General features: G+C 28.0%; 3 protein-coding genes across 6 annotated transcripts in view; 1 reads left to right on the forward strand and 2 right to left on the reverse strand.

Moving 5' to 3' along the window:
• cnn (phosphodiesterase 4D interacting protein centrosomin) overlaps nucleotides 1-2,352 on the reverse strand; it is a 129,818-nt gene extending 127,466 nt beyond the window's left edge. Inside the window, exon 1 of the mRNA XM_012288385.2 lies at nucleotides 2,192-2,352. Within this exon, the coding sequence (XP_012143775.1) occupies nucleotides 2,192-2,241 (50 nt within the window). The 5' untranslated portion in view covers nucleotides 2,242-2,352. The remainder of the gene's footprint in view (nucleotides 1-2,191) is intronic.
• Nucleotides 2,353-3,263: 911 nt separating this feature from the next.
• Nucleotides 3,264-13,695, forward strand: LOC100879346 (uncharacterized). Its single transcript, XM_012288381.2, has 8 exons — nucleotides 3,264-4,058; nucleotides 4,764-5,157; nucleotides 5,320-5,408; nucleotides 5,497-5,625; nucleotides 7,767-8,294; nucleotides 10,711-11,238; nucleotides 11,309-11,539; nucleotides 12,103-13,695. The coding sequence occupies exons 1-8, from the start codon at nucleotides 3,948-3,950 to the stop codon at nucleotides 12,256-12,258; spliced, it is 2,166 nt and encodes a 721-aa protein (XP_012143771.1). The 5' UTR covers nucleotides 3,264-3,947; the 3' UTR covers nucleotides 12,259-13,695.
• LOC100879898 (long-chain fatty acid transport protein 4) overlaps nucleotides 13,692-25,005 on the reverse strand; it is a 76,686-nt gene continuing 65,372 nt past the window's right edge. For all 4 annotated transcript variants that reach the window (XM_076530572.1, XM_076530577.1, XM_076530584.1 and 1 more), the window contains exons 6-11: nucleotides 22,433-22,631; nucleotides 18,065-18,257; nucleotides 17,049-17,195; nucleotides 16,477-16,614; nucleotides 15,934-16,091; nucleotides 13,692-15,478 (exon numbers count right to left, since the gene is read on the reverse strand). In XM_076530572.1, coding sequence (XP_076386687.1) covers nucleotides 15,170-15,478; nucleotides 15,934-16,091; nucleotides 16,477-16,614; nucleotides 17,049-17,195; nucleotides 18,065-18,257; nucleotides 22,433-22,631 — 1,144 coding nt within the window. In that variant the 3' untranslated portion in view covers nucleotides 13,692-15,169. The remainder of the gene's footprint in view (nucleotides 15,479-15,933; nucleotides 16,092-16,476; nucleotides 16,615-17,048; nucleotides 17,196-18,064; nucleotides 18,258-22,432; nucleotides 22,632-25,005) is intronic.

Here is a 25,005-nt window from a genome sequence, read left to right on the forward strand (position 1 = left end):
TACTAATTTTAGCTACTGCAAGGGATTTCATGATTTTTAAATTTACACAATTTTAACATTTTTATTAAATGTGCGTTCTTTCGTTAAAATATAATTATCTAAAAAATTGGTGACAATTTATTTTAGTTTATTAACTAATTAGGATTTACACTGATATAGTAATTTTTGTAAATAATTACATTTCCGGAACCAACATTTTTCGAAATCGTGCATTGATGCTATGGTAGATGTAATGTAATTAATTTTAGCGAATTTTAGTTGACTTTAAATGCGAATCATAGAAAACCCGAAAGCTAGTACAATTAATTCTGTATTACAAAACATCCAACTTTTAAGTTTAAAAGATCGTGAAAATCGACTTTTGATTACCAAGAGTTAAATTCATTACCCATGATTAGTGACTGATACTACGAATTTACATAATTCAATCAACTAATTAACCAATAAGAACTATAGAATAATTTTAAATACTATTAAAATGATGCTAATACTTTCTAAAATTAAATGCACGAATTATAACAGTATACATATATGAGATTATAATTCGAATTTTTTACTTTTTAAGGGAGCAAGTAAGTTTTGAAAAATAAAAAAGGTAGATAATTATTTTACACAATATGTAGCAATTTCATATAAATCAATATTGCTAAACTTTGATATAATTATCTTACAAGTTTATAATTAAGAATTATAAGAGTAGAATAAAATTATTATATAATAATTATATAATTATTATGTATAAAATTAGTACATAGATTATAAAAAATTATACAATCTGATTAATGTACATATTTAGAGTTATATTTTAAATGACATTAATATTTAATTTTTAGTCCTTTAGTATATTTAGTATATTTAGTATATTTAGTAATTTTTTATTTTAAAATACCTGCTCATTACTGTAAGAAATGTATCTCACAACTAAATAAATTATGTCAAGCAAATTCTTTCTTCGAGGGAAGTAGAAATTTAATTTGTACATATTAGCGAATAGAAATCAGAACTGTAAACTAAAAAATTATTAATGTTATGTCTTTCATATCATTGTTTTAAATATAATTGTTGAGCTTATGAATATTATAATACATAAAATATATATCTTACAAACCACTGAAAATCTTGATTTATAACTTGTTCTTCTTGGAGAAAGAAGAATAAACTGATATAAATATCATTATAAGTGGATAAATTAATATACATGTATTTTAAAGATAATATTGTAGTTTTAAAAATATAAAACTATATGTGGAAGGTAATAAAATTACTAGTTAATTGTAGAAGGAATAAGATTACTCTTTTTTAGCTCATTTATAATTGATATTAATAACATATTATTGACGCCATTTTTCAACTCGTTTATTTTAGTTATAAACAGAAATCCTGGAAATGAAGTTTAACCAAGGAAACAAATGATAATGCTGCATAATATTATTGTTTAATATAATTATTTCCTGAAATATAATTGACATTCATGATTCATATCGAATAGAACTCCAGCTTTATTTTTTGTAATTTTATATAAAATCAAACTGCAATAATAAACCTTAAAATATAATGTAATATCATTTAATTGTTAAGAACATCAAAGCTGAGAAATAATTACATAACCTTAAAATCTCATTTTCAGAAGCTTTATGTAAATATGAATATAGTTTTATATATATATATATATTTTTTTTATTATTGAAAAGTAAATACTTAAAAAGTAATTGTACAAATTTGTAATTAAAGAAGAAATCAATGCAGTTTAAAACGAATGTCTGTATTAGATCTGCATAAGTTGTGTGTTATATCTTACAAGCAGTATCGGTAAAATCGTTTCCTATTATTTAGATAAAATCTAATTTAATCTAATTTCAGTTAAAAATAATAGTATATGTGACAATTAATTGTTTGACACAAATAGTTTATACAACACTAAAAATGATTCTTTTGTTTTATTTAGTTTGAAAAAAATTAATAAAATCAAAATAAAGTTGTTTAAACTTATTTAAACTTATTTGTTTAAAAAATTATAAATTTTTATATTAAGTGTACGCGTGTATGTATTTTGTATTTATTGTACAAGTTTTTCTTCAGTAATAAAAAATGAGTTTAAAAAGACAGCATAGTTAATAGAGACCTCCTACTGCGAACAGTAAAAAAGAATATCAAAAAGATCAGTACACAAAAATAAACACGAACTACTTACGCATCGAAATAATTAACTGTAGCTGCCGTTTCGTTAAACAATTCTGCCATTTTTTATCCAATTTCACAACACATATCCAAAAAAATAACAAAAAATCCAGATCCACATAAACTTTCAAACCGTCAAATTTGAAACCATTAATTCACAATGCTTCCGCTGTATGCGCTAAATGTACATTTTATATTTTTCAGCGTAACAGTTCTACCAACATAAAACTTTCAGTTTTATCGTTCATAGCAAAATATTCCTAATGATTCCATAATTTCATTGATTTATATACATTGTGATATAATAATAATAATAAGAATCGGATATAATAATGCATTATTTGTATATAATGTACATAAAACGGTAACATTATCACATAATTGTCTCTATCCACAAGACATAAATGACATTCTGCATATTGAATATTTAACTATCATTCACTCCAGTATCTGTTCAATAGTAAGATTACTATATTACAAATTGGAGGTACACTTTGTATTGTTGTATTACATTGCAATCCATTTCCATGTAGTTATTTAAATTTCGCGGTAAATTGTTGTGTTATGTCCCCTGAAACAAAGAAATTAACAACAGGTCCACAAACATATATGTAAGCAGATCATACTTATTTTGCGCAATGTGACTAACTTCAGAAGAGTCCCTACCACTCCAGTTTTGTTTTACTACAATACGTTTTCTGTTCTGTCAGTCATATACAAGGTGAACAGAATATATTACATGGTACCTTACTAATTCTATTTAAACGAACAGTATGTACTAGTCTACATATATTTTTGAGGACCGACATTATACTTGTATATATATGTTATTATTTTACTGTTATATTGTTTTATTGCTTTACCATTGCAACTGTTCACTATTTAAATACTTTGTTATTCTTGACTTAGTTATTCTATAATTTTGCTATTCCAGAATTACTAAATTTCTACATTTCCAAATTTTGTATATTTCTATATTCTTCTATAATACTGAATTTTCGATTTCCAAAAAACTTCTTACATTAACAAGTAAACAGTTTCTTCTGCCGTTTATATCATAGTTTCTTTATCACGTTAAAATTAAAGATTAAAGATCTATCTCTTGTGCGACGAAAGGTGCTGAAAACGCGGATGTGCGTCCTTCTATTCAATTTAAAATCATTGCAGCACACAAGATAGGTAACCAAAAATCGTTTTGATCTGAAAGTGTTAACAAAGTCAGATTTGTTCTGGACTGTATATTCGACCATATATGTATTTAACAAGTACTTACTATTCTCATTCAAAATAAGAGACCACTGGGTACGTACATTCGGCGTTAGGAGCGACATAAGAACGCTTGCGCGTTACCCTTGGTTACGAAGCGTGCTTGAACCAATTAGAAGCTTACATGCGCAGAATGAGTAAAAATTCACCGAAAAATGAGTATGATCTCTCACCGAACGAATAATACATACATATGTATCGTGCTTATAGCACTTTAGAAACCAGTACCTACTTACGTGACTAGGCAGTATGGCAGTCGGCTGCTTGTAATGCACGAATCGAGTGTGTATAAAATTATTGTCGCCGTATATCGACTAATGATTTCACCATGACTCAATCAAGTCTTATCATGGTTCAGCATTAAAGAATGAATTATTGGTATATTCTTCTTTTATTCTGCTGTTTTATAATATCGCTTCAATTAGTGGCCACAAAGTCAGCACATTGACATTGACAGGTGGTAGTTGTCATTTTCTGGTCGCGTCGTTGGAGGTTATAGCATCATGTTTGCAACACTAAAGAATAAAATAAGAGAGGAAATAGGGAGTGACGTGTCAACTGTCGTTAGAAATGCCGGCAATGTGCGTGGTATCAATTCAAGGCATATGTCTCAGGTAAACATGCTGTTTCTAGTTATCAAGTGTTATCAGTATGTGAACTGATATCGCGTCTATAAACATGTAACACACTTATGTATAGGTGGTCGTTAATTTCTTATTACAGTTTTACAATGTTATTCATTGCTATTCGTTTTGAAGAAATTTAAATAGTATTTTCAATTAAATATCAATTAATATTTCTACATATGTTTTCCAGACGGTTCATTAATATTGCACATGTTCGTTATCCGGTTTTGTATTATCACAAGTCTTGTTGGCATACTTGCTAAGCCCACATTTTAACATAATTTTCTTCAGTCGTTTTACTCTTTATGCATTTCCTAAGTTTTTACATTTTACAGAAAATAGATTTTAAATTAATTTGTTTTAAATGAAATATATTATTTAAATATCCCAAGTCCAAAGCCTGAGTATATTATTAAATTCAGTTTTCTTAAAGAATAATATTTTACATATTTTCCATGTTAATTTATTTAGCTTTAAATATAATAATGCTGAAAGATTAAGCCCATAGGATATTTTCAAGTTTTTGTACCTTTCATTTATATTATCTAAATTTTAAAAAATATGACTCAATACACTATTACTGTAAGATATACATATGTGTATATAAAATAAAATTTTATTAAATCTGTGTATAAAAAGCTGCCAGTGATATAAATGTTATATAAATTACAAGTAATAATAATGTTTTTATAGACAGGATCCACAAGTAGCATTAGTGGATCTCAACTGTCATTAGATGGTTCTCGCGAAGAAAATGCAGCATCGCCTTCACCACCTATTTCTTTAAAAAAAGATAACAGTTTTGATCTTAAATTAAATGATGGAATGCAACTTTCTGCCAAGGATATTAAAAAATTTGAAAGCAGAGAAGATGAATGGCGGAAAAGATTAGCCAAAAAAGAAGCAGAGTTACTAAAACGAATGGAAAAAAAAGAAGAAGAGTGGAAAGTAAGACTTTTTGAAAAAGAAAGAGAATGGAAAAAAGTTGTTGAAAAGCAAGAAAAAGAGAAAAGCAAATTAGAAGAGGAATTACAAAATATAGAACGCACAAAACATTCATTGGAGTTATCTTTAAAAGATGCTGAAGGTACACATTACATTTTGTAAAGCTAATATATATTGTTTAAAGTAGAAGGAATCGTAGATCTTCAATAAAATACTTTAGTTACTTTATACTATGTATAATTATGTGCTATTAATTATAGGCAAGAAATTCATTTTTAAATTGTTGTTAATAATCATATTTCAGAATATAAAAAGAAGTTATATAGTTTTCAAGAAGATGCAGAGCAGCTAGAAGGTTTCCAAACTCAAGAAATGGCAAAAATAAAACATTTAGTATGTTTAATATAATACATAGATATTTAAAAAAAGCTTCTAAAACATTACTTACATCTTTTATATATGTATTTCTTTTTTAATGAAGTTGTTGGCCAAAGAACAAGAAGTGGAAGAGAAAACGCATCATTTAAAAGCAGCTACTGCAGAAATTGACAATTTAAAAAGTGAAGTTTCTCGCCTAAGGAGATACGAAGATGAGTTGAACAATGTACAGGTGAGTACTTTATTTGACAGTAATTTCATTTGATTTTGAACACTATTTGAAATACACCATGAATTTAAACTTATGTTGATATAATTATGTCAGTATAAATTGCTTAATTACCTTCAGTTGAGTGAATAAACATGGAGCATATTTTAATTTTAGTTAAAAAATATTTATTCGTGTTTTTTTTGTTCACACCTTTTAAAGTGATGATACGAACATCAAAGTGATATCTAGCACAAAGAACTTTTTTGTAAGGTTCAAGTTATTCAATTATTATATTTACATGTATGTATTCTACAGTATTTTATACTTTTACTTACTATTTGTGTGCTTAAAAACACATTATATCTATTAAGAATATGTTATATATAAAGAAACATTAAAGGAATTTTATAATACAGAATTATTACAAAATTATATTAAATAAATACATTATTAAATACATTATTTTGCATCAGATAAAGAGGAATTATATTATTACTTAAACTAAATATTGTTTGAATATTTCTTATAATTAATAGTGATTTATCATTATTTTTATAACTTAGACAAATTTTTATAATGACGAAATTTAGTATCTATAACTTAATTAGAGATAGAATAATTACCTTCGGAGTATATTTCTTATATATGTATTAGAACCTATTTTTCTTATAACAATATTATTTCTACTAAAAGCACATTCATTTCTTCTTTAAATGAATTAATCCTTTTGCATATATTTTTAATGTTGGATTAAATTAAGAGAAGATTAAACTATTTTTTTAAATCTAACATTTTTATATCGTATATTATGCTACGTATTCATTAATAACATAGATCATTAATTCTTTTTTTTTTTTTTATAAAAATAGAGCTGCATGAACAGATTAAATCTATTTATTTCTATGACAGTGTTGTTTAAAAAGTTATTTGTTTTTGTAATACTAGTTAAATGTTACACAATTTATTATGAAGTTAATAAACGTATATTTTTTAGACAATAAGCACGCTTTTTTTATAAATTTAAATTTTATTTTGAGGCCTTTCTCTACTTTTTTTATTTATAGCTTTTTGTTTTGTCACTGCTATGTTTTTCTGCACTTTTTTTTGATACTGACACAATACCAAAATCTATTATAAACAATGACTATAAGTGTAGTCAATACTCTATTATTTGATTACTTCGACATTTCAAACATTTTTTAACATGAAACAAATAAGCATATGTTCCATAACTATTACTTATCTTCCTGTTTTTCCAAGTTTTTTCATAGGAAGTATTTACTTCCATTTCATTAGAATTTAATTTGGGAAAAAAGATAAGTATTTTATTATTTATAAACCAGTCATAAATGAGCAGTGATCTTATATTAGTTATGGAACATGAGCAAAACTTAAGTGATATTGAAAGTTTTGTGAAAACAACATACGCATGAAGATTGGAAAACTTTGATAAACGAGAGCATTGGAGATCAGAGTAGGCGGTATTTTCCGCTAATTCGCTGCTGCTACCGCTGACGCTAGAGGTACGTCTTCAAAGCTTTGCTGCTATTCTGCAACATAAATAACTTCCATAGATTTTACTTGTATCAGTGTTGCTGTTTATGTAATTCTCTCCTTGGTGCAAAATTTTATAACATACGAGAAATGCATGTATTAACTAGTCAAAGTGGTTTAATAATAAAAGGATTTCTCATATTACTACAAAATTTCATTTCAAATACCTAAACTATTTTTCTACTGCAGTACTCATACTCCAATGTTGTTACTCTCGTAACAGCGTTGAATAATTAATTTAAAACAATATAACAATGAATTTATACACACTTGTTTTTATAGAATTGAATTCTGTATCGTATTTGTTTTTTAACAAATAATGGAAAACTTCATTTGTTCCTTTGATAAAGAAAAGAAATTTGTCTAACACGATATTTGTTTTTGCTTTTGTTTTGTTTTGTTCATTTTCAGCATTGTTGTTATTTGTCATCTAATTCATCATTATTCGCTTATTCTTGGCTTAGTAAGGTTTGGATTATTTCTAACATTTTATTCATGTTTATGTATTAGCAATGCTTTGGTAAGATTTGCAACAAAGCTTTACAGAGCAGAATTGAATAATAATAGCTAAAAGAAAATATTCATAATAATAACATTGCCCTTTTCAGGATGAAATGGAAACATTACGTCATTCTACTCAACGAGAGAGGGCTCAACTTTCCTGTCAGCTAGCGCAAACTGAAGAAGAAGTACGTCATCTAAAGGATAAAGTTTTTGTGTTAGAACAAAGAATTGCTTTAGAGACTAATGATCAAGTAACTGTTGATGAAAGAATAGCTGATCTTATGAGAGAAAGAGCATTATTAGAAAGGAAGTTAGAGGAAGCACATCTTCATCTGTCTGATATAAAGACTAGTTGGTCAGGGAAAATATCTAGTTTGGAAACACAAGTTGGAAGACTTAGTAGACAAGCTGGTGAGGAAGGTTTAGAAAGAAGACGGGTTGAAGAGGAAAGTGAAAAACTGAAGCAAAGGATCAAGCAGCTAGAAGCTGAAATAGAGGTGAACAATGTTGTCATGGCGACGAAAGACGCCAAGCTTTTGCGCATGGCAGAGGACATCGACGAGATGGCCACGGAACTAAAAGAGCTCCGGGCCAGCGTCGATGATGAGGTGGAAGAGTTTAAGCGACAAATTGTGAGTTACCGCGATATGTAGTCGTGCATGATTTAGATTTTGAAGAAGATGTCCCGTTAGATCTTGAAATGTAAAGAAACGAACATTCCCTGTGTAACGAATGACAAATTTTTAAATGGTCACAGTACTGAATAATAATCTTGAGCTATCACTAATTATTTTTTTAATTTTTTATTGCATTAAGGAGAATCAACACAATAACGGCCTTAAAAATATATTTTTTCTTTTTTACGCATATATGATTAGATATTCAACTTATATAATTTTTTTTTTTTAAACTGATTACGCACTAAATTGTTCCGAACTGTAATCCGCTACGTTTTCAGTTTTCAATACACTGGTCATATGCATTATCTCAAAATTATAATTTTGAGTTAATTTTAAAATATATGAATGTAGTTCTCGTTAAGTGTAGATATTTATTTCATATATTTATTACATATTTACAAAATAGTGTACATTTAAATAAATTGTAAATAGTTTTTGTTTGTATTTTAGATCATTTTTTTTAGAAGAAGACTTCTATGTATAACAAAAACTACGTTTATATACTTTACATTATACATTATTCTTATACATTGTGCTAAAAAAATAAAAGTATATTTTTTGTATATCTAATACATATACTACTTTTTATAAAAATATATAAGTGTTATAAACGTGAACAAAAAAAGATGTGCATATAACATACATGTCAATAAATTTAGAAAAAACAGTGTATTTTTAAGGTCATTGCAGTATTGACTCTCTTAGTCATATTATAATAATGATACGTTATTTCCTTTTTTATGCAAGGTGTTTCAATATATTAAAAGAAAGAAATTGAATTTTTTTATTTTAAATAATGTGCTTTATTTATGCATAGATTAACTGTGATCATGAAAAATTGTATTTATGTTCTATTTTTACTATAGTTTATTTGACTGTTTACTGTAATTGTTTAAACACATTTTAATGATTTTATGAGCAATAATGTTACACTGTAAGTGTAAAATTACTGGGACGAGTATATACGAACGCGTAGAATACATATATCGTGTGTTTAATTTGTAAAAAGAAAACTACATATCGCCTATATACTTGCATGTTTTCTCTAAGATGCTTGACGCTTGACGCACAGAACATTTATTTTATGCATATTTACCAGCACATTCTTTTGTTTATAATTTTTATTTAATGTTATAAGCATGCAGAAACTTACGGTGTACATTATAATTTATTTAAGTCAGCATCATGTACCAATAAACAGAATAACTTTGTCTCAATTTTTGGAATCCTATATTTCCACTTGAGTGCCTTTGTACATGAAAATTTAGGTAGTATCGACATAATGATATTTTTATGTACGATCGCATCTTTGTATATTTTATTTGTGCAATAAAGAAGAAACAAATAAATTACATCGTTTATTGCATTCGTTTTTGTGCTTGTTTTTTTTAAACCCATTTTTATATCCTCCTTTCTCAAGCGGCTTTTTATATATTTACATAAACACAAATTTGTACACGATTGTTTTTCTTTTTTACAGGGTTAACGAATCATATTATATTTTACCACACCAGTGATATTGTTCAATTACGTTTACGTTGCTGTAAATATTAGGAACACGTATCCAGGCGGATGCGATTAAAAGGACACATATCATACATTATTTAGAATAGAGGATAGAATAATTATATAGAAGAATTGAAAATCTTATTGAAAAGTTGTTATAGTAAAAGGTGTTCTAAACTGATTAAATATGAACTAAAATTTGTTGCAGGTTCGAGCTTTGGAATTAATGGCACAAACTAAATTTTACATTCAACTGTTACTACATGATAGCATATTTATGTTTGATTTCCAATTTAAATCTTTCTATTTATGAAAGATACAAGAAATATGTTGTTTCAAACATATTTTATGTTCCCATTATAAGTTTATGTAGCAGGTTATTTTAAATATAAGGAATCATTTGAAAGAATACTTGATTAATAATAATTAATAAGCTTTCACTAAGTTGATAATAACTGGGCAAATCCCATTATTGTAACTAAGATGTCTGTATATAGATAACAAAATAATTTGTAAAAATGTATCACTTGATTAACATTTAACTTAATGTTAATCCAATGCTAGTACGAAGATTGATAAAAAATTTTATGCATCATATTTATTATAACAATAATTGCTCCATGTTAATTTTACTCATGTTACATCTAATTTCAATGCTAAATATCATACAATATTTTATATATTGCTTTCGTATTTGTCAATTTACTAGTGATAAACATTACTTGTACCATAAATTCCAAAGATATGGGTTTTCTGATCACATCTCACAATATATTATTTTCAACATAGAATTGTAGTTGTCATCCTTAATAGTTTTAATATTAGATACCACTCACGTATTTCGTTTTTTCTTTTTTGTCAGGAATCATCTTCTAAGGAAATCTTCCAGCTGAAGGAGAGTCTGTCCGAAGCAACGTCGAAGCTTACAACTGTCACTTCTGAATTGGCACACGTTCGTCTATCTCTGGAAGGTGAACGAACAAATAATTCCTCCTTGCATTTGGAAGTAGCTCGCTTAAGGGAAGATTTAGAGTCGGAACGAACTTCTTCGGCAACCTTAAGGGTGTGCTTAGAGAAGGAGAAAGGTGAAAAAGATTCTGCTTTATTGAGAAATGCTCAAGTTTCTCAGGACATCGAAATTGTAAAACAGGAAAATCGACGCCAAGAAATTGAAAATGCGGAACTACAAAGTAGAATAGAAACTTTAGAACATAATTTACAAAGTAAAAGCAAGGAAATTGAACAAGCAATGGTAACATTAGAAGAAACAAAGAAACGGATGGTGGAGTTGGAAGAAGTGGAACGAAGTAGAGATAAAATGGAGAAAAGCGAGAAGGTTCTTAAAAGTAGTTTAATGGATCTAGAAGAACAACTGAATGAAAAGACCAAGGTAAAATATATGTGTGAAAAAATTCGAGATACTAATTCTACAAGATACTAATCATTAAATGTGGCTACAGACAATCAAGGTATTGCAACAACGGCTAACAGACATGAAGAAGACTCTTCACCGAGAGTTAAGAGTTCCATCTTCGTCACTGGATAGTGATGCTGAACCTTCTGCTGCGATTCTCAAGCCTAGTTCGTCGAAGACAGTCACTGCCAGGCACAACACTACAAGAGATGATGATGTCAACTTCAAATACCTTAAACATGTTCTCATAAAGTTCCTAACAAGTAGGGAATATGAGGTAAATTTAATATCTTATTTCACGATGTCAACTGAAACAGGCATGACCAAGTGTCAACAACTAGATGGTCTTGACAAATTGTTTTTTCGTTCATTATCAGTTTGTCATCATTTACATTATAAATTATTACTTCATGTATACTGTACTTAGATAGGTTGAAGTTAGGTATAATTCGCTGACAAATGTCACTTTCAAATTTCAGTATTGAAAAATTTGGAGTTTGGAAGTTCAGGGATTTTTAGGAATTAGATTTTGAGAAATTTAAGAACTTAGAAAATTAAAAATTTTAAATTTTAAAAGTTCGAAAACTTCTAAATTTCTGATATGAAGCTGTATGCTAGGAATATAAAGTATTAATTATAAATATTTTTTATAGCGCAGTAAGAACGACCAATCGGGCGGATGTGTGATAAAATTTATTTTGTGTTGCGTAGCAAATGAATCATCCGGTATATCTTTCAGATATATGTTTCAACATGGAGAGAACAGGGTTTACAAGTCATTACTTGGTCATGTCTAAATTAGAATATTTAAATAATTATTTCTTTTCTTTTTCCTGTAAGGCTCTTCACTTAACTAGAGCGGTTGCTACTCTTCTACATTTTTCACCGGAAGAGGAACGATTGTTACAAGAAACTTTGGAATGGAAAATGTCGTGGTTTGGTACACGGCCTAATTTAGGTTTCGGACAGACTGCCAAAGCGATACCACCTAGCTGATAGCTGAAACAAATTTCTCTTTCTATAGATATCATAAAAGTGGCCACTAATTCGTGGTTAAAGTCGAAAGATTGGGTTGTGTCGATAATTGATCGCACATGATAAAACATACTTGAAAAATTAGCAAAAGATACAATGATAGGAAAGATTTATAAGCTAGAAGTTTCATAAATTTTGTAATATATTTAGCATTTATAACACGTATATATAATTTATTCTCGAAAGCTATGAGTATCGTCATGGCAAGCTTCGAAGACATGCAGTATATTGTATAACGTCAAACATTATTTAGGTAAAAATTTATAAGTTGAACATACAAGATCTTTAATATTCGCTGTGTGTAATGACATTGAGGGTAAAGAATAGGAGAATGAAAGCATTCGATGCATAATATACACTCGGAAGTGAGTCACGATACGTGTTTATTTCCGTATGCAAATGCTAGAACATACTTAACTTTGCAATATTTAATACGCAAAAATTATATCTAAATTTATTTACATATACGATCGTATAGCGTTGCAAATAATTTGACTTTAATTATCAAGAGGAGTATTTAACTTCCAACTTTGTTATATTAAAATCCTGATGTAATACTTTTATACATGAAAAATATTGTACCATGCATTTTTTACCTTGCCTTTTTTTATGCATAACTGGTCTTAATTGAAGTACATGGGTATAAGTTAAAAAGTGTTGCATCATCGTTCTATGATGTGAGCAACTTAGGAATCGAAAACGTCTAATATTCTTTAATGATGGCTGCAGGTCGGTTATAAATAATAAAGCTTTGTTAATTACGGAGCTAAAATATAATTGCCATAATTATTATTTGTGATATGAACATTGCATTGGTGCCATGTTCATAATTGTAAATAATGCCGTAGTGTTTCTGTAAGAGGTAATTAAAGTACACAAAGCCGAATGATTTTTTAGAAAGAGTAATTTATTTTATTTTTATCTAGTAATGAAGCGAAATGATTGTCACTTTTGTCTGTGGTATTTATTTTCTGATGTTTATGTAATTATTTTAATATTAACAACAAAGTTATATGGACAGTAAACATTTGTAATTATAAGAGAAGAATATTGACATATTGCTGTATCTCAATTAGATAGATAAATGTACATGAAAACAGAATACTTATTTTTCATGTGCAAATTATTCAAGAGCGCGAATATTTTTGTTTATCGACTACTTATTTATTGAAGTATTTTGTGAATTTAAGACTGTACTTAGACTTCGGTATCTAATACTGCAAATTGTTGCAATTATATCGATTTAATAAATTCTAAAAATATTTCGGCTCAATGGAATTCCTTTCATTTATCGTTAAATATTCAAAGACAAGCAAGAAGATCTTTCGAATGTTCAAAACTATTCGGTAAGATTATAGACTACTAAGGAATAAATCAAATTGTTACACATCGTGTAAAGTATAATTATTTATTTACATAAACCTACGTTAGTTTTACTAATTAATAACATACATTACAAGTCGAGAACAATATTTCAGAAATATCAAATTGGTAATTTTATAAAGTACATTTTAACTTTCTTTTTAATTTATAACTGCTTAAGAGTAGATCCGTACGCAGTGTGCTTAAACTTTTAGTCGATTTTTTTTTTTATTTAAAGAAACCTTAAATTAGAAATTTGACTGATAATATAATTTTAAAAATACATCTTTAATTTTACTATACATGAAATACAATTATGCAGTAGTGCTAAATACAAAAATACAAGTGAAATCACTGATAGTATTTCATTAGATGCCTACTTTGAAACGGTAGACTAAAAAGATTGAAAAGAAAATTTGTAAAACACAGATTTTAATTTTACTAATTATCTGTACAAGTTGTTTAGACACTTGGGTAAACGATGATTCATGCTTCTGTTTACTGGGATTTGTTGAAAATTGTTGAAAACAACTAACTACATCTTCATTAAAATCTAGCATAAGAATAGTATATACATGGTGCATTAGTAAAGACAAAACACATGAAGTACATTAGATTACCTAGTATAGTAAACTATTCGTTTAATTTAAATTCCTAAAGTAAAAGTGAACTTTTATTTGATCGAACACTAATTTTTTTCCTTTCAAGAGATTTACATATATAGATCTGTTATCTTTTGATTATGAAGCTAGATTACATTTAACAGTATAATAAATTGAGCTTAACCGCGTTATATTTAATTATTGTGTTCATTAATGTTACTTAGATTCCATTGGTAATTTTATACTACAATAAACGGGATAAGTGCAAATTAAAAAAAAAGTATATAAATACAAATTCCATTAAAATCAATAACAGATTATTGTGACAAGTTTTGTATATTTAAATTAAATACTGCAGACATGCTGTTGGTAATTTGTTTTTTTTTTTTGTTTCTTTTGAATAATCAGAAGTAGAACATGAAAGGACAAAATATGAAATAAAATATCGTTTCTTTTTTTTTTCATCGACAAAAGGTCACCGCAAGTATTAAGTATAACTTTATTCAAACTATAGTTCTATCTTCAGTGCCAATCTTACACTACGATCGATTCGTTCATTTAAATATGTAGAGTATTTATAAAATATACAGGAACATGTCACCATATTCGCTCGTTCTAAGGTTAAGAACTATTGGCGAAATCGAATTCGTCCGATTATTGATGACAGAAATACAACTTCACCCCTACGCAACAAGCTCCCCGTTTCTGAACTTATATCATAAAAATAATCTTACACCAGTTCAAGAAATTTTCGTCTATTTTTTTTTGCGTTATCACATATGTGACGTTATAAAATGTTACGCATTGTATCTACAAGACGCAATGTAATAAGTCATGTTCATATTGTAAAAAAAAAGTTACACGTCTAACTTTTACATCCTCGACACTTAAGACATCGTACATGACGACTAGAACTTCTGCGATCCAGATATAATTTCTTGATAAAGTTCAGGTGTGATTTCGACGTATTCTTTGTTGCCCGATAAGAAATACATCTTGTCTTGAATTTTACTTGGATCGAAGCCTTCCTTTTGTAGGTTCACTTTCTTTAACTTGAATGTTCCCGTCATTTCTAATTCCTTCACGATTCTTAAGAAGATTGGTCTTGCATATGCTGGCAAAGCTTTTTCCAATCCTTCTGCTAAGGCTTTGAAGTCTAAAAGACTATCTGGGTCGACTATCGCTGCCATACCTGCCCTTCCTTCCATTCCAGGTACCTTGAATAATATCAATATACAATTTAGCAAATACTTATTTTGATAAATTAATTTTCATTTGCAAATTCTACGTTAAACAGCTTGGTTAATACATTCAAGCAAATGCATTTATTTTTTATATTGTGAATATTTTACAAATATTTGTGAAATTCTTAAATTCAATTTTTTCGAAAACTAAACATTGTAGGAAAAAATTTCATTCTTTATTTTGGATTTATTTTTTCGTGTAGATACTGTGAGAGCAGTAACATCCTACACAAATCTTATCCATGTCTATTAGGATTGTTTTCTTTTATTTAACGAATAGTATCGATATTTAAAATATCTATTTCTATAATAGTATGACTAGTTAAGATTAGATAATACTATCAGTTAAAAAGATATTTTATTAGTACCAGGCGTTTCTAGAAAAGTTCGATTGATTGATTGTCTATCTTAATTTCACGGTTACACACCTGAACTCCATAAACAGTAGCATCTCGTTGTCCTACGATATTACTAATGACACCCTCCACTTCGGCAGTGGCAACATTTTCACCTTTCCATTTAAACGTATCTCCTACTCTGTCTTTGAAATAAATGTATCCATACTCATCCTCTACCAAAATATCACCTACAAAAGAACCATAAAACATGAGTTTTCTGTAGCAAGAAAAAATTTACGATGTGTCGCAAAAGAAATTAAATTTTGATTTCCCTATCAAAAGTAGGAACAGAACTTCACATCTGAAGACTGATATTTAAACAGTTATAATTGAATTGTCATCTTTTTATATTTGTTCGAAATGCACATAGTTTTAGTATTTAATCAAAATGAGTATTTTCTAATAAAATACTTGATAGTCTTTTTTTTTTATTAAAAAAGTCTAATTTCTTTTGCGACATACCGTGTATAAAAATGTTGGGTTTCAGAGGCGTCTGATAATGTAAATATTTTGTTTCATTTGCGTGGGACTTTGTATTTACAATTCTGTTATCAGTTTTCAAATGTAACTTACCCGTCAAGAACGCCTTATCTCCTTTAACAAACACATCTTGGATTATCTTTCTGTTTGACGCTTCTTGATCTAGGTAGCCATTGAACTCTCTCAGAGCATTACCTTCTTTTATTAAGCCTATGAACATCCCTGGTTCATCTAAATTAGCAACAAAAATTTCTAATTAGTATTTAAATTTACCGCTTAGTAAATAGTAATTATATTTTTACTATACTGGGTGTTCCACGCAATTAGACCAAGCTATAGCCTTAAAACGTTAGAAAATAAAAGATAATTTGATGACGTAAAGTTAAATAGTGTTAAGTGGAAGTATTTGTCGATTATGAAAGTGAAAACGTTTCAAAGATATTAAACTCGCTTTCATTTTTTAAACTTATTCAGTTTAATGAACTTTTTCTTTTAATTATTTCATAATCATAGCTTGGCCTAGTTAAGTGGGATACCCTGTATTTTAGAGAAGCTAAATTAAAAGCTAGTTATTTTAATACTATGCCAACTGAATGAGGATATCTCCCCACTTTACGGTTAAAATTTAGAACACACGGTTCGCAAAGTGTTAATTATACACTTACTTGTTTCAGCCCTAATGCACAATCCATTTGGACCTCTAATTGGTTCATATGTTTCGCTATGTACACGAATAATTGCTAAAGGATGGAATCTTCTTGGTATAAGTAGTGGTACAAAACCGATAGCTCCAGCTTTGCCATCTAGATTTGCTGTAATGTAAAAATTCGGAAAAATTAAAAAAAATCTTTTTTATGTAGTAAAATTTCTACTAAAATTATTGCTGTTACAATTGCTTAAATGTAAACCTTTCTTTTAAATGCAAACAATTTCGTTAAAGTAAACAATAATATTAAAAGTACAGATAATAATTAATATTATAACGAAATTTGGTCAAAAATAAAATTATAAGAGAATTTGATTAAAAATTTCATTGATACTGTAAAAGAATTTAATAAAAAATGTAATTAATATTATAATATAGTATCTTATCAAGAATATAATGGACCACTTCACAAAATTCAACAAACATCACAAGGAACAAAATCTCCAAATCAATAAATAATTCACTTCACTGTAAATAAAATTTATCAACTGAACATTGTAACTTAAATAAACACGATATGAAAATACAAAACAATATCACAAAAGTTCAAGGTTTCAAGGAAAACAGCTCGATACAAATACTTGAATAAAGCAATGTTTAAAAAGCTCAACGAAATAATTAGTTTTTTAATGATTACAATAAAACCTTGATTAAGCGGGACAATCAAAAGATTACGGATAATCAGTTCATGAGGGGAAATATTTAAAAATGTATTTTATTATTATTTGCGGGAGTTCAAAAATGTTTTTCTTCAAATTAGAAAATTATACAACTTATCGGTTGAAAATACTTTAACCAAATTTTCATTGATACTTCGTTGTCTTATCAGTTATGAATTATGGAGAAAAATATTGCGTATACGCATTTAGAAACAAGATTGTAACGAACGTAAGTTGTTGATAAATTAGAAGCCTTGGGACAATTGCGATGCAGTTAATCGAGTATTTCGCGCATAATTAAAGCAACGAATCTTACCAATATTAGCGTTTCCTTCGCTGGATCCGTAAAATTCAGCGACCCTTTTAATGTTGAATCGTGTGACGAACTGGTCCCAAATTTGCGGCCTCATACCGTTTCCAAACATGAGTCTTAATCTATGCGCTCTATCCTGCGGTTTGGGTGGCGCATTTAACAAGTAACGGCACATTTCGCCGATATATTGCGCAGTCTAATAAGTAAAATTATTAATTAGCAAAATTATTTATTCTACAAACACCGTCACTTAACCCATTAATTTCCAGAGGTTGATAGTACATTGGTTTTAAGATAGTAACATTTACTATTAACAAACATACAGAAGTTGATAATATATTGGTTTCAAGATAGTAACATTTACTATTAACAAACATACAGTAATGTAAAAGTGTTTTCGAAACGTTTATTTTACAATAAATAAAGAAATAAATTATATTTCAATTTATGATGGGTTGACTACGAATTCTATCATTAGCAAGTACTATAAACATTTTATTATCAATATTATATTTTTGTGTAAATATATAAACAAAATAGTAAATAAAACTACTTATTTCGATCATGAGAAAATTATAGTTTATATTTACATATATTGTGAACCGTAGATCTTTTCAATGCGTCTGTACAACGTAATAATATGTTTTTCATTCGGTCAAAAATCTCCAATGATTTAATTTCAATGCTTGTATTCTTTATTCCAATTATTATACTGTTTTTATGAAATTTACAAATACTTTTTATATTAATTTTTTACAATTTCAAACTGTACAATTTATAATGTTGAAAAGTTGTATTAAATTAAGACCGAATTACTCGCCAATATGGCGTCATTTCGAATGATAAGGGAAAACATTTTCTGAATATTTTTCAACGCTCTACTGGTAGATAATTATAATTTATCGAGAATTATTTTTCCAGATTTGATAAATCAGAGTACTAAGCACATTAGAATATCTTTAATACATAATAATCACTAATGAAAGTATTACTTATTTCTTTATTTGTTGTATCATACAAAAATTTTTGTCATTTATTGATGGTTAATTATCTTCTTTAATTTGAAAAACTAGATTATCAAGCACGTTAAAATATATTTAATACTCGATAATCCATCTTTAAAAGTCTTTACTTGTATTACGAAGATAAATTCCGAATACCTTTTCATACCTCTGTAAGTTTAAATAAGCTAATGAAGTGAAGTCTGCAAATATTAATAGCACAAGTATTTACTGTAAGTAAATAGCGCAGAAAATAAAAATTTTTTATCAGAAAATGCAACAAATACTTTGGATATTAATGGATTAAGGTAAATTTCGTTATACATTTATTAATCTCGCGGAAAAATGGTATACTTTTTGCGATCCAATTATACTGCTTTGAAAGAAATTAGATTTAATGTAAGAAATTAAACTACTTAGGACAATATGAATATCTTATCATTAACAATATGATGACATTAGTAAATGAAACTATCTATATCCTTCCCTCCTACCGCAATTAACGTAAAATGTTATGTATGCTGAAATAAAATACTTTCGTTGAAATGTTTATGATCGTATTAAATTACTGATTTATCAGGTATCAGTAGTTCTTTACAAAATTTAATACATTTCGTGGCACATAAGGTGAAGTGGGGTAAGTTCGTAAACGGGGCAAGCGCGTATACAGGCGGCTATTTTTATTACAATATGAGCGAAATTTCTCCATTTAATATGTTTGTTTCCCTGTTTTGTTTCACTATATCCCCCTTTATATTTCATCTAAGAGTACTTGTTTGCAGTATAGAGTACTTGCATAATGCAGTAAAAAGCATTTTATAGCAGAGTTGTTAATAATTCTGCTCTTGCCCCATTGCGCATGAAATAAAGTTTCAAAGTGTTTAACTTCAAGTTACGCTCTTACTTCATTTTCGGAGAAAGTGCAAAGTAGTTGACATTTTAAACAATTTCCTATCAAAATCAAAATGTACAAGGAAAATTAAGGTTCTAGTTAATATTAATTAAATAGTAGTAATTGTGCAAAGCGTTCGATACCGACAGCGTTAAGTATTTACATAGCAGATTAGAAATATTTACGTTGAAATCCCAACTTTCAAAAACTAGTCTGCACTTACCCCACTTCACCTTAATCATTATTTCGTGGCATATCATGAATGGTGTATGTTTGATATTTAGAGTGCGTTTGAATAATTTGATGAAAGCTTCCTAATTTAACAATGAAAAAAATAGAAAAAATAGAAAAAAATACGGGAAGTATGATGAATATTCCTCCATTTAAATATGAAGTTAGTTTAGATTTAAGCATGTTTGTAACACAATTGAAATTCCAGGTGGCATGGAATGTATCAATAGAAATACTATCCATTTAATTAACTAAATACAGCATGATAAAATCATTTCATAAACACTGTAATTTCATAACAGATGTATGTATCGCCACAAACGAACTATTAATATTATTAATAGTACATATTACACGAATTATTAATATGTACACTGTTTCAGTCAGACTATTTGAATTTAAATGAAATGTTCTAATAATTTATTTGTCAGGTGCGTCAGAACTAATTATCCAATGCTTCAATTTTAACATAAATAATGAGTGTTAAATGTCAATTTTGTGTTCAGTGATCCTTGACTATGTAAATTATAATTGGACATAACTTTAAATTGCAACGTATTAAAAATTTGAATAATATTTGTCATGTTTCAACTCTGAGTGCGTCATGAGTCAGTCTTGTCAAAGTACGCCAAAGGGCTAATGCTTCAAAAATTAAAGTTCTTAAAACTTCGTTAGTTGCGCATATAACTGGCAATCTCATGGTTTACCATTAAAAAAAAAATTATAGCTACAACGTTGTAGAGCTTTGACATCGCAAACTTGTCTGAATTTCTTGTGAAAAAAATTTGTGCATGTGTTTTCCAAATTATAATACAATCTGATCGAAGCTACTTATAACAACTCTGTTTCTCAAAAATATTTTTGTAAATAGTGTCAAGTCATTAGCAAGTGACACTCAAAATTTATAATTTAAAAAATAAATCCACAATCAAACAAGAAAGGTACGATGAAGTTAAAATAATAAAGCATATACATACTATTACGTGTTTGTTAAGAGTCTTTGTAAATATGCCGCAAAATTTTGTTGATAGAGTTTAACTTGTATTAGTAAACTAATTTACTAAAAATATTTTAAGTCACAATTATTCAAAAGATTACATGAAATTAGGTTGTATTATTGTTATGAGACTTGCTACCTTAGCGCGACTGAAAGTTAATATTTCCAATAAAGGTTTATTTAATTATAAAATTAAAATTCAGATATTGCATTACCACTATTAGAAAGATTTGAATAGAACTATTAGTACTAAAGAACTTATAGAGAAACATATGTTTAACGTATGAATGAATGTGAGAGTGGAATAATGAGAGAACGCTGCATGCACATTAGTATAAATGTATGTGTCGTTACTGTGTATCGTCGTGGTCTTATATAATACGTATTCATTATGAATTGTTTAGTTAGGGAATAACCGACGCGAAATAACATAAGTTGACTAATACAGTATTACATAAGAATTTGTGAATTCAGGAATTTGATAAATTTAGAAATCTAGAAATTTGAAGAGTTTGAAAACCTGGAAAATTAGGGAATTTGAGAATTTGGGAAAAGGCAATTTTAACATTAGCAAATTTGCAAATTTAAGAATTTAAAAATTTGGAAATTTATAATCGTGGAAATTTGTGCTTTTAGAAATTTGAACGTTAGAGATACAGGAGTTTTTAAATTTAAAGATTTGGAAACTTGGAGATATAGAAACTTTTACAAAATTTAGTGATTCATGGATAAATATTTAGCAATTTTGAAGATGGAAAATTTTGAAATTTACAATGTTTTTAAATTTGGAAGTTTGAAAATTTGAAGACTTGGAAATCTGAGAAAGCGAATATTTAAGAAACTGGAAATTTATGGATTTTTATAAAATTTGAAGATTTAATAAAAAATTTGGTAATCGAGATACTTGAAAATTTACATATTCAGAGTATTTGGAAATTTAGATGAGAAATTTGGAATTTTCAAAATTTTATAATTTAAAATTCAAGGATTTAATAATTTGAACTTAGAAGATTTGACGATTTGAGAAACTAAAAATTTAGAAAATTGGTGGCTGCGATTTTAGAAGTTTGAAAATTTGAAGATTACCGAAAGAGAAACTCTCCCACTCGACAATATAACGAAAGCCTACTGTACTTCTACTGTGTTTATCAATACATCGACGTTTCAAGGTTTCGCTCGTAAAACCACGTTATTTATAAAATGTCCTATTGATTTTAACGAGATTATTATAAAATTTGTAAACCACCTACGGTACAATTATACTTGATGCAGTCCGTCCAATAAGCCGAGACGGAAAATTTGGCTCTGAGGACGTTTGGTATACCTTTGAGGATCGCAAAACCTACTCCAATCATTCCACCAGCGGTATGGTACAGTGGATTTGGATTGTACAGGATATCGTTTGATTTTATTCCTAGCAAACGGAATGGCATCTCGACTAGCAAGTACCTGTAACAACAAAAATTATTCTTTTAGCATTTTCATATATACAATCGTCGCTTAATTTGCGCAAATCTTTTTTTCACTCCATAAATTATAACAGTATTTAACCAGTTAATTGCGGCGATCTTTTTGCAAAGCGCGCATCAGTGTGTATCGCGATAATCAAGCGAGAGTTAGCTCTCAAGAATTTATGAATCCATCTCAAATCATTTACACTTTTTATTTGTTTATTTTATTTCGTTTTGACCTCTAAACATTTTAAACATATTACAATTTACGAATATAATTTAGTTTTCGCCAAAATTACAATTTAAATATCAAATTGTAACAAAATTTTACGCATGACGACTATATTCCACATCTCCATGACGGATATAGTCGTCAAACACACATAACTGGTTAATTTACGTGAATCTCTTTTTCACTTGATAAATTATAGCAGTATTTAAGCGATAACTTTTATGCGTAGTTTGAAGGATCAACTCTCAGCAAATATTATTTTTGGAAACTTTTAGGACCTCTGGCGGAAAATTGATAAATACAAAGCTTATTAATATTTCGCCAAAGTTGTTAAAAATCATAATACAGACTGTTCAATCACCATAGTTGAGCTTTAATATACACTATACACGACCAGAAGATCTATTTTTATCAAGGTTTTAAAAGTAACAAGTGCATACAGTAACGGTGATTTTGTGAGTTTATACGGTCTTGTTGAAAAGTCCTGTACGAGTCTATAAGATTTTCAATGAATATCAGTTTTATGAAAGCTTAGTAAAAGATTCAGAACAAATCACATGAAAAAATGACAGAAACAATGAAAACTGTGTTGAACTTTCAAAAGTTGGAAAAGTCGGAAGTTTTCAAAATTAAGAAATATACATGTACATTTTGTAATTTGCAGTTTTTAAATCTGGATTTAATAATTGAAAAATGTGGAAATGCAGAAGTATATAAATTTCTAATTTTTCAATTTTTAAATCTGAAAATTTCAAATTTTCTAATCACTAATTTTGATAATTTAATAATCTAATAATTTAGTCAATTTTTAATTTGGAAATTTTATAATTTGTTAATGTAGAAATTAAGTGATCTAATTTTGAAGGTATAGAAATATAGAAATATAGGAATTCTAAGGTCTCAAATAAATAAATTAATAAACTTAAAATTTTTAATTTATAAAATTTAGAAATATATAAATTTGAATTTCCAAATTTTTCAATTTCCAAGTTTAAAAATTTCAGAATTTAATAATTTGATAATATGGACATTACCAAATTAAAAAATTTAGTAACTTGAAAAGATCAAAAATATTTTAAACTGACATTTCGAAATGTCAGTGATAAATGTGTGACACACGAGTGCTAAAAAACTGTTAAATGTTATTGACGCAAACGATACATTATCGAACACGCATGAAGTTTTTTCATGAAACCAAATTCATTTTATGTATAAATAACAATAATTATAAATCAATCTGACGATAAATCGAACTGGTAAATAATAATTATAAATCATTTTAATTCGACATACAAAATGAGTATCGAAAATATGAAAAACATATAATTTGCGTTGATAAAGTTGAAAAATAATTTTTTAGTTCATTTTATTTTTTACTTTTAACTGACATCAATAACATTATAACTTTATACTATGTAATAATTATTCGTTAATTGCAGAAATAGTATACATATACAAATTCCAATTAAAAATTAAATCTACTCCAAATATTAATTTATAACATGGCAACTTTTTTCACTCATGTTTACATTTAAATCCAATACGTTTCACGTTTTTTACTCAATTTCACGTATAAAGAAAGTGCATTCAGAAAGGAATTAGGTAGATTCTTCATTTTTTCACCGTCGTAAATTCCGGTGAACTTTGACTGAATTATCGTAATTTTCTACTAAAATCAGAAAATTACCATATTGCTCTGCAAACGATTAAATTAACATATCAACATCATTAATGGTCTCTGTCACTTGCCTTTTTGCGTTTTAATAATTTACAGAGCAACAAAATCAATTCTTTGGCTTCGAGACAAAGTTACGTTAACAGTGAGGTAACACACGTCTATAATACGTCTATATTACGTAGCAGTAACGTCAAATTCTGCACACTTTCTCCTAGAAGTTTTGAAATATTTTTATTTCCTCGTGAAAGGTAGAGTGTGTCGAATTGAAAGTTGTTATCGTAGGGAGATCATGTTATCAGTAAAACAGACATAATGCAAGCAGACAGGAAGCAGACACGGGTAAAGCGACTAAATTTACATGTAATCTCATTCTGAACGACTCGTAAGGCTTTCCTGAGCGGATTATAGATCATTTATACGTTCAGCAACCAGATAATTCGCACTGTTCATAGAATAGGGTGT

This window comes from Megachile rotundata, chromosome 1, assembly GCF_050947335.1.
Source record: "Megachile rotundata isolate GNS110a chromosome 1, iyMegRotu1, whole genome shotgun sequence".
Lineage (NCBI taxonomy): Eukaryota > Metazoa > Arthropoda > Insecta > Hymenoptera > Megachilidae > Megachile > Megachile rotundata.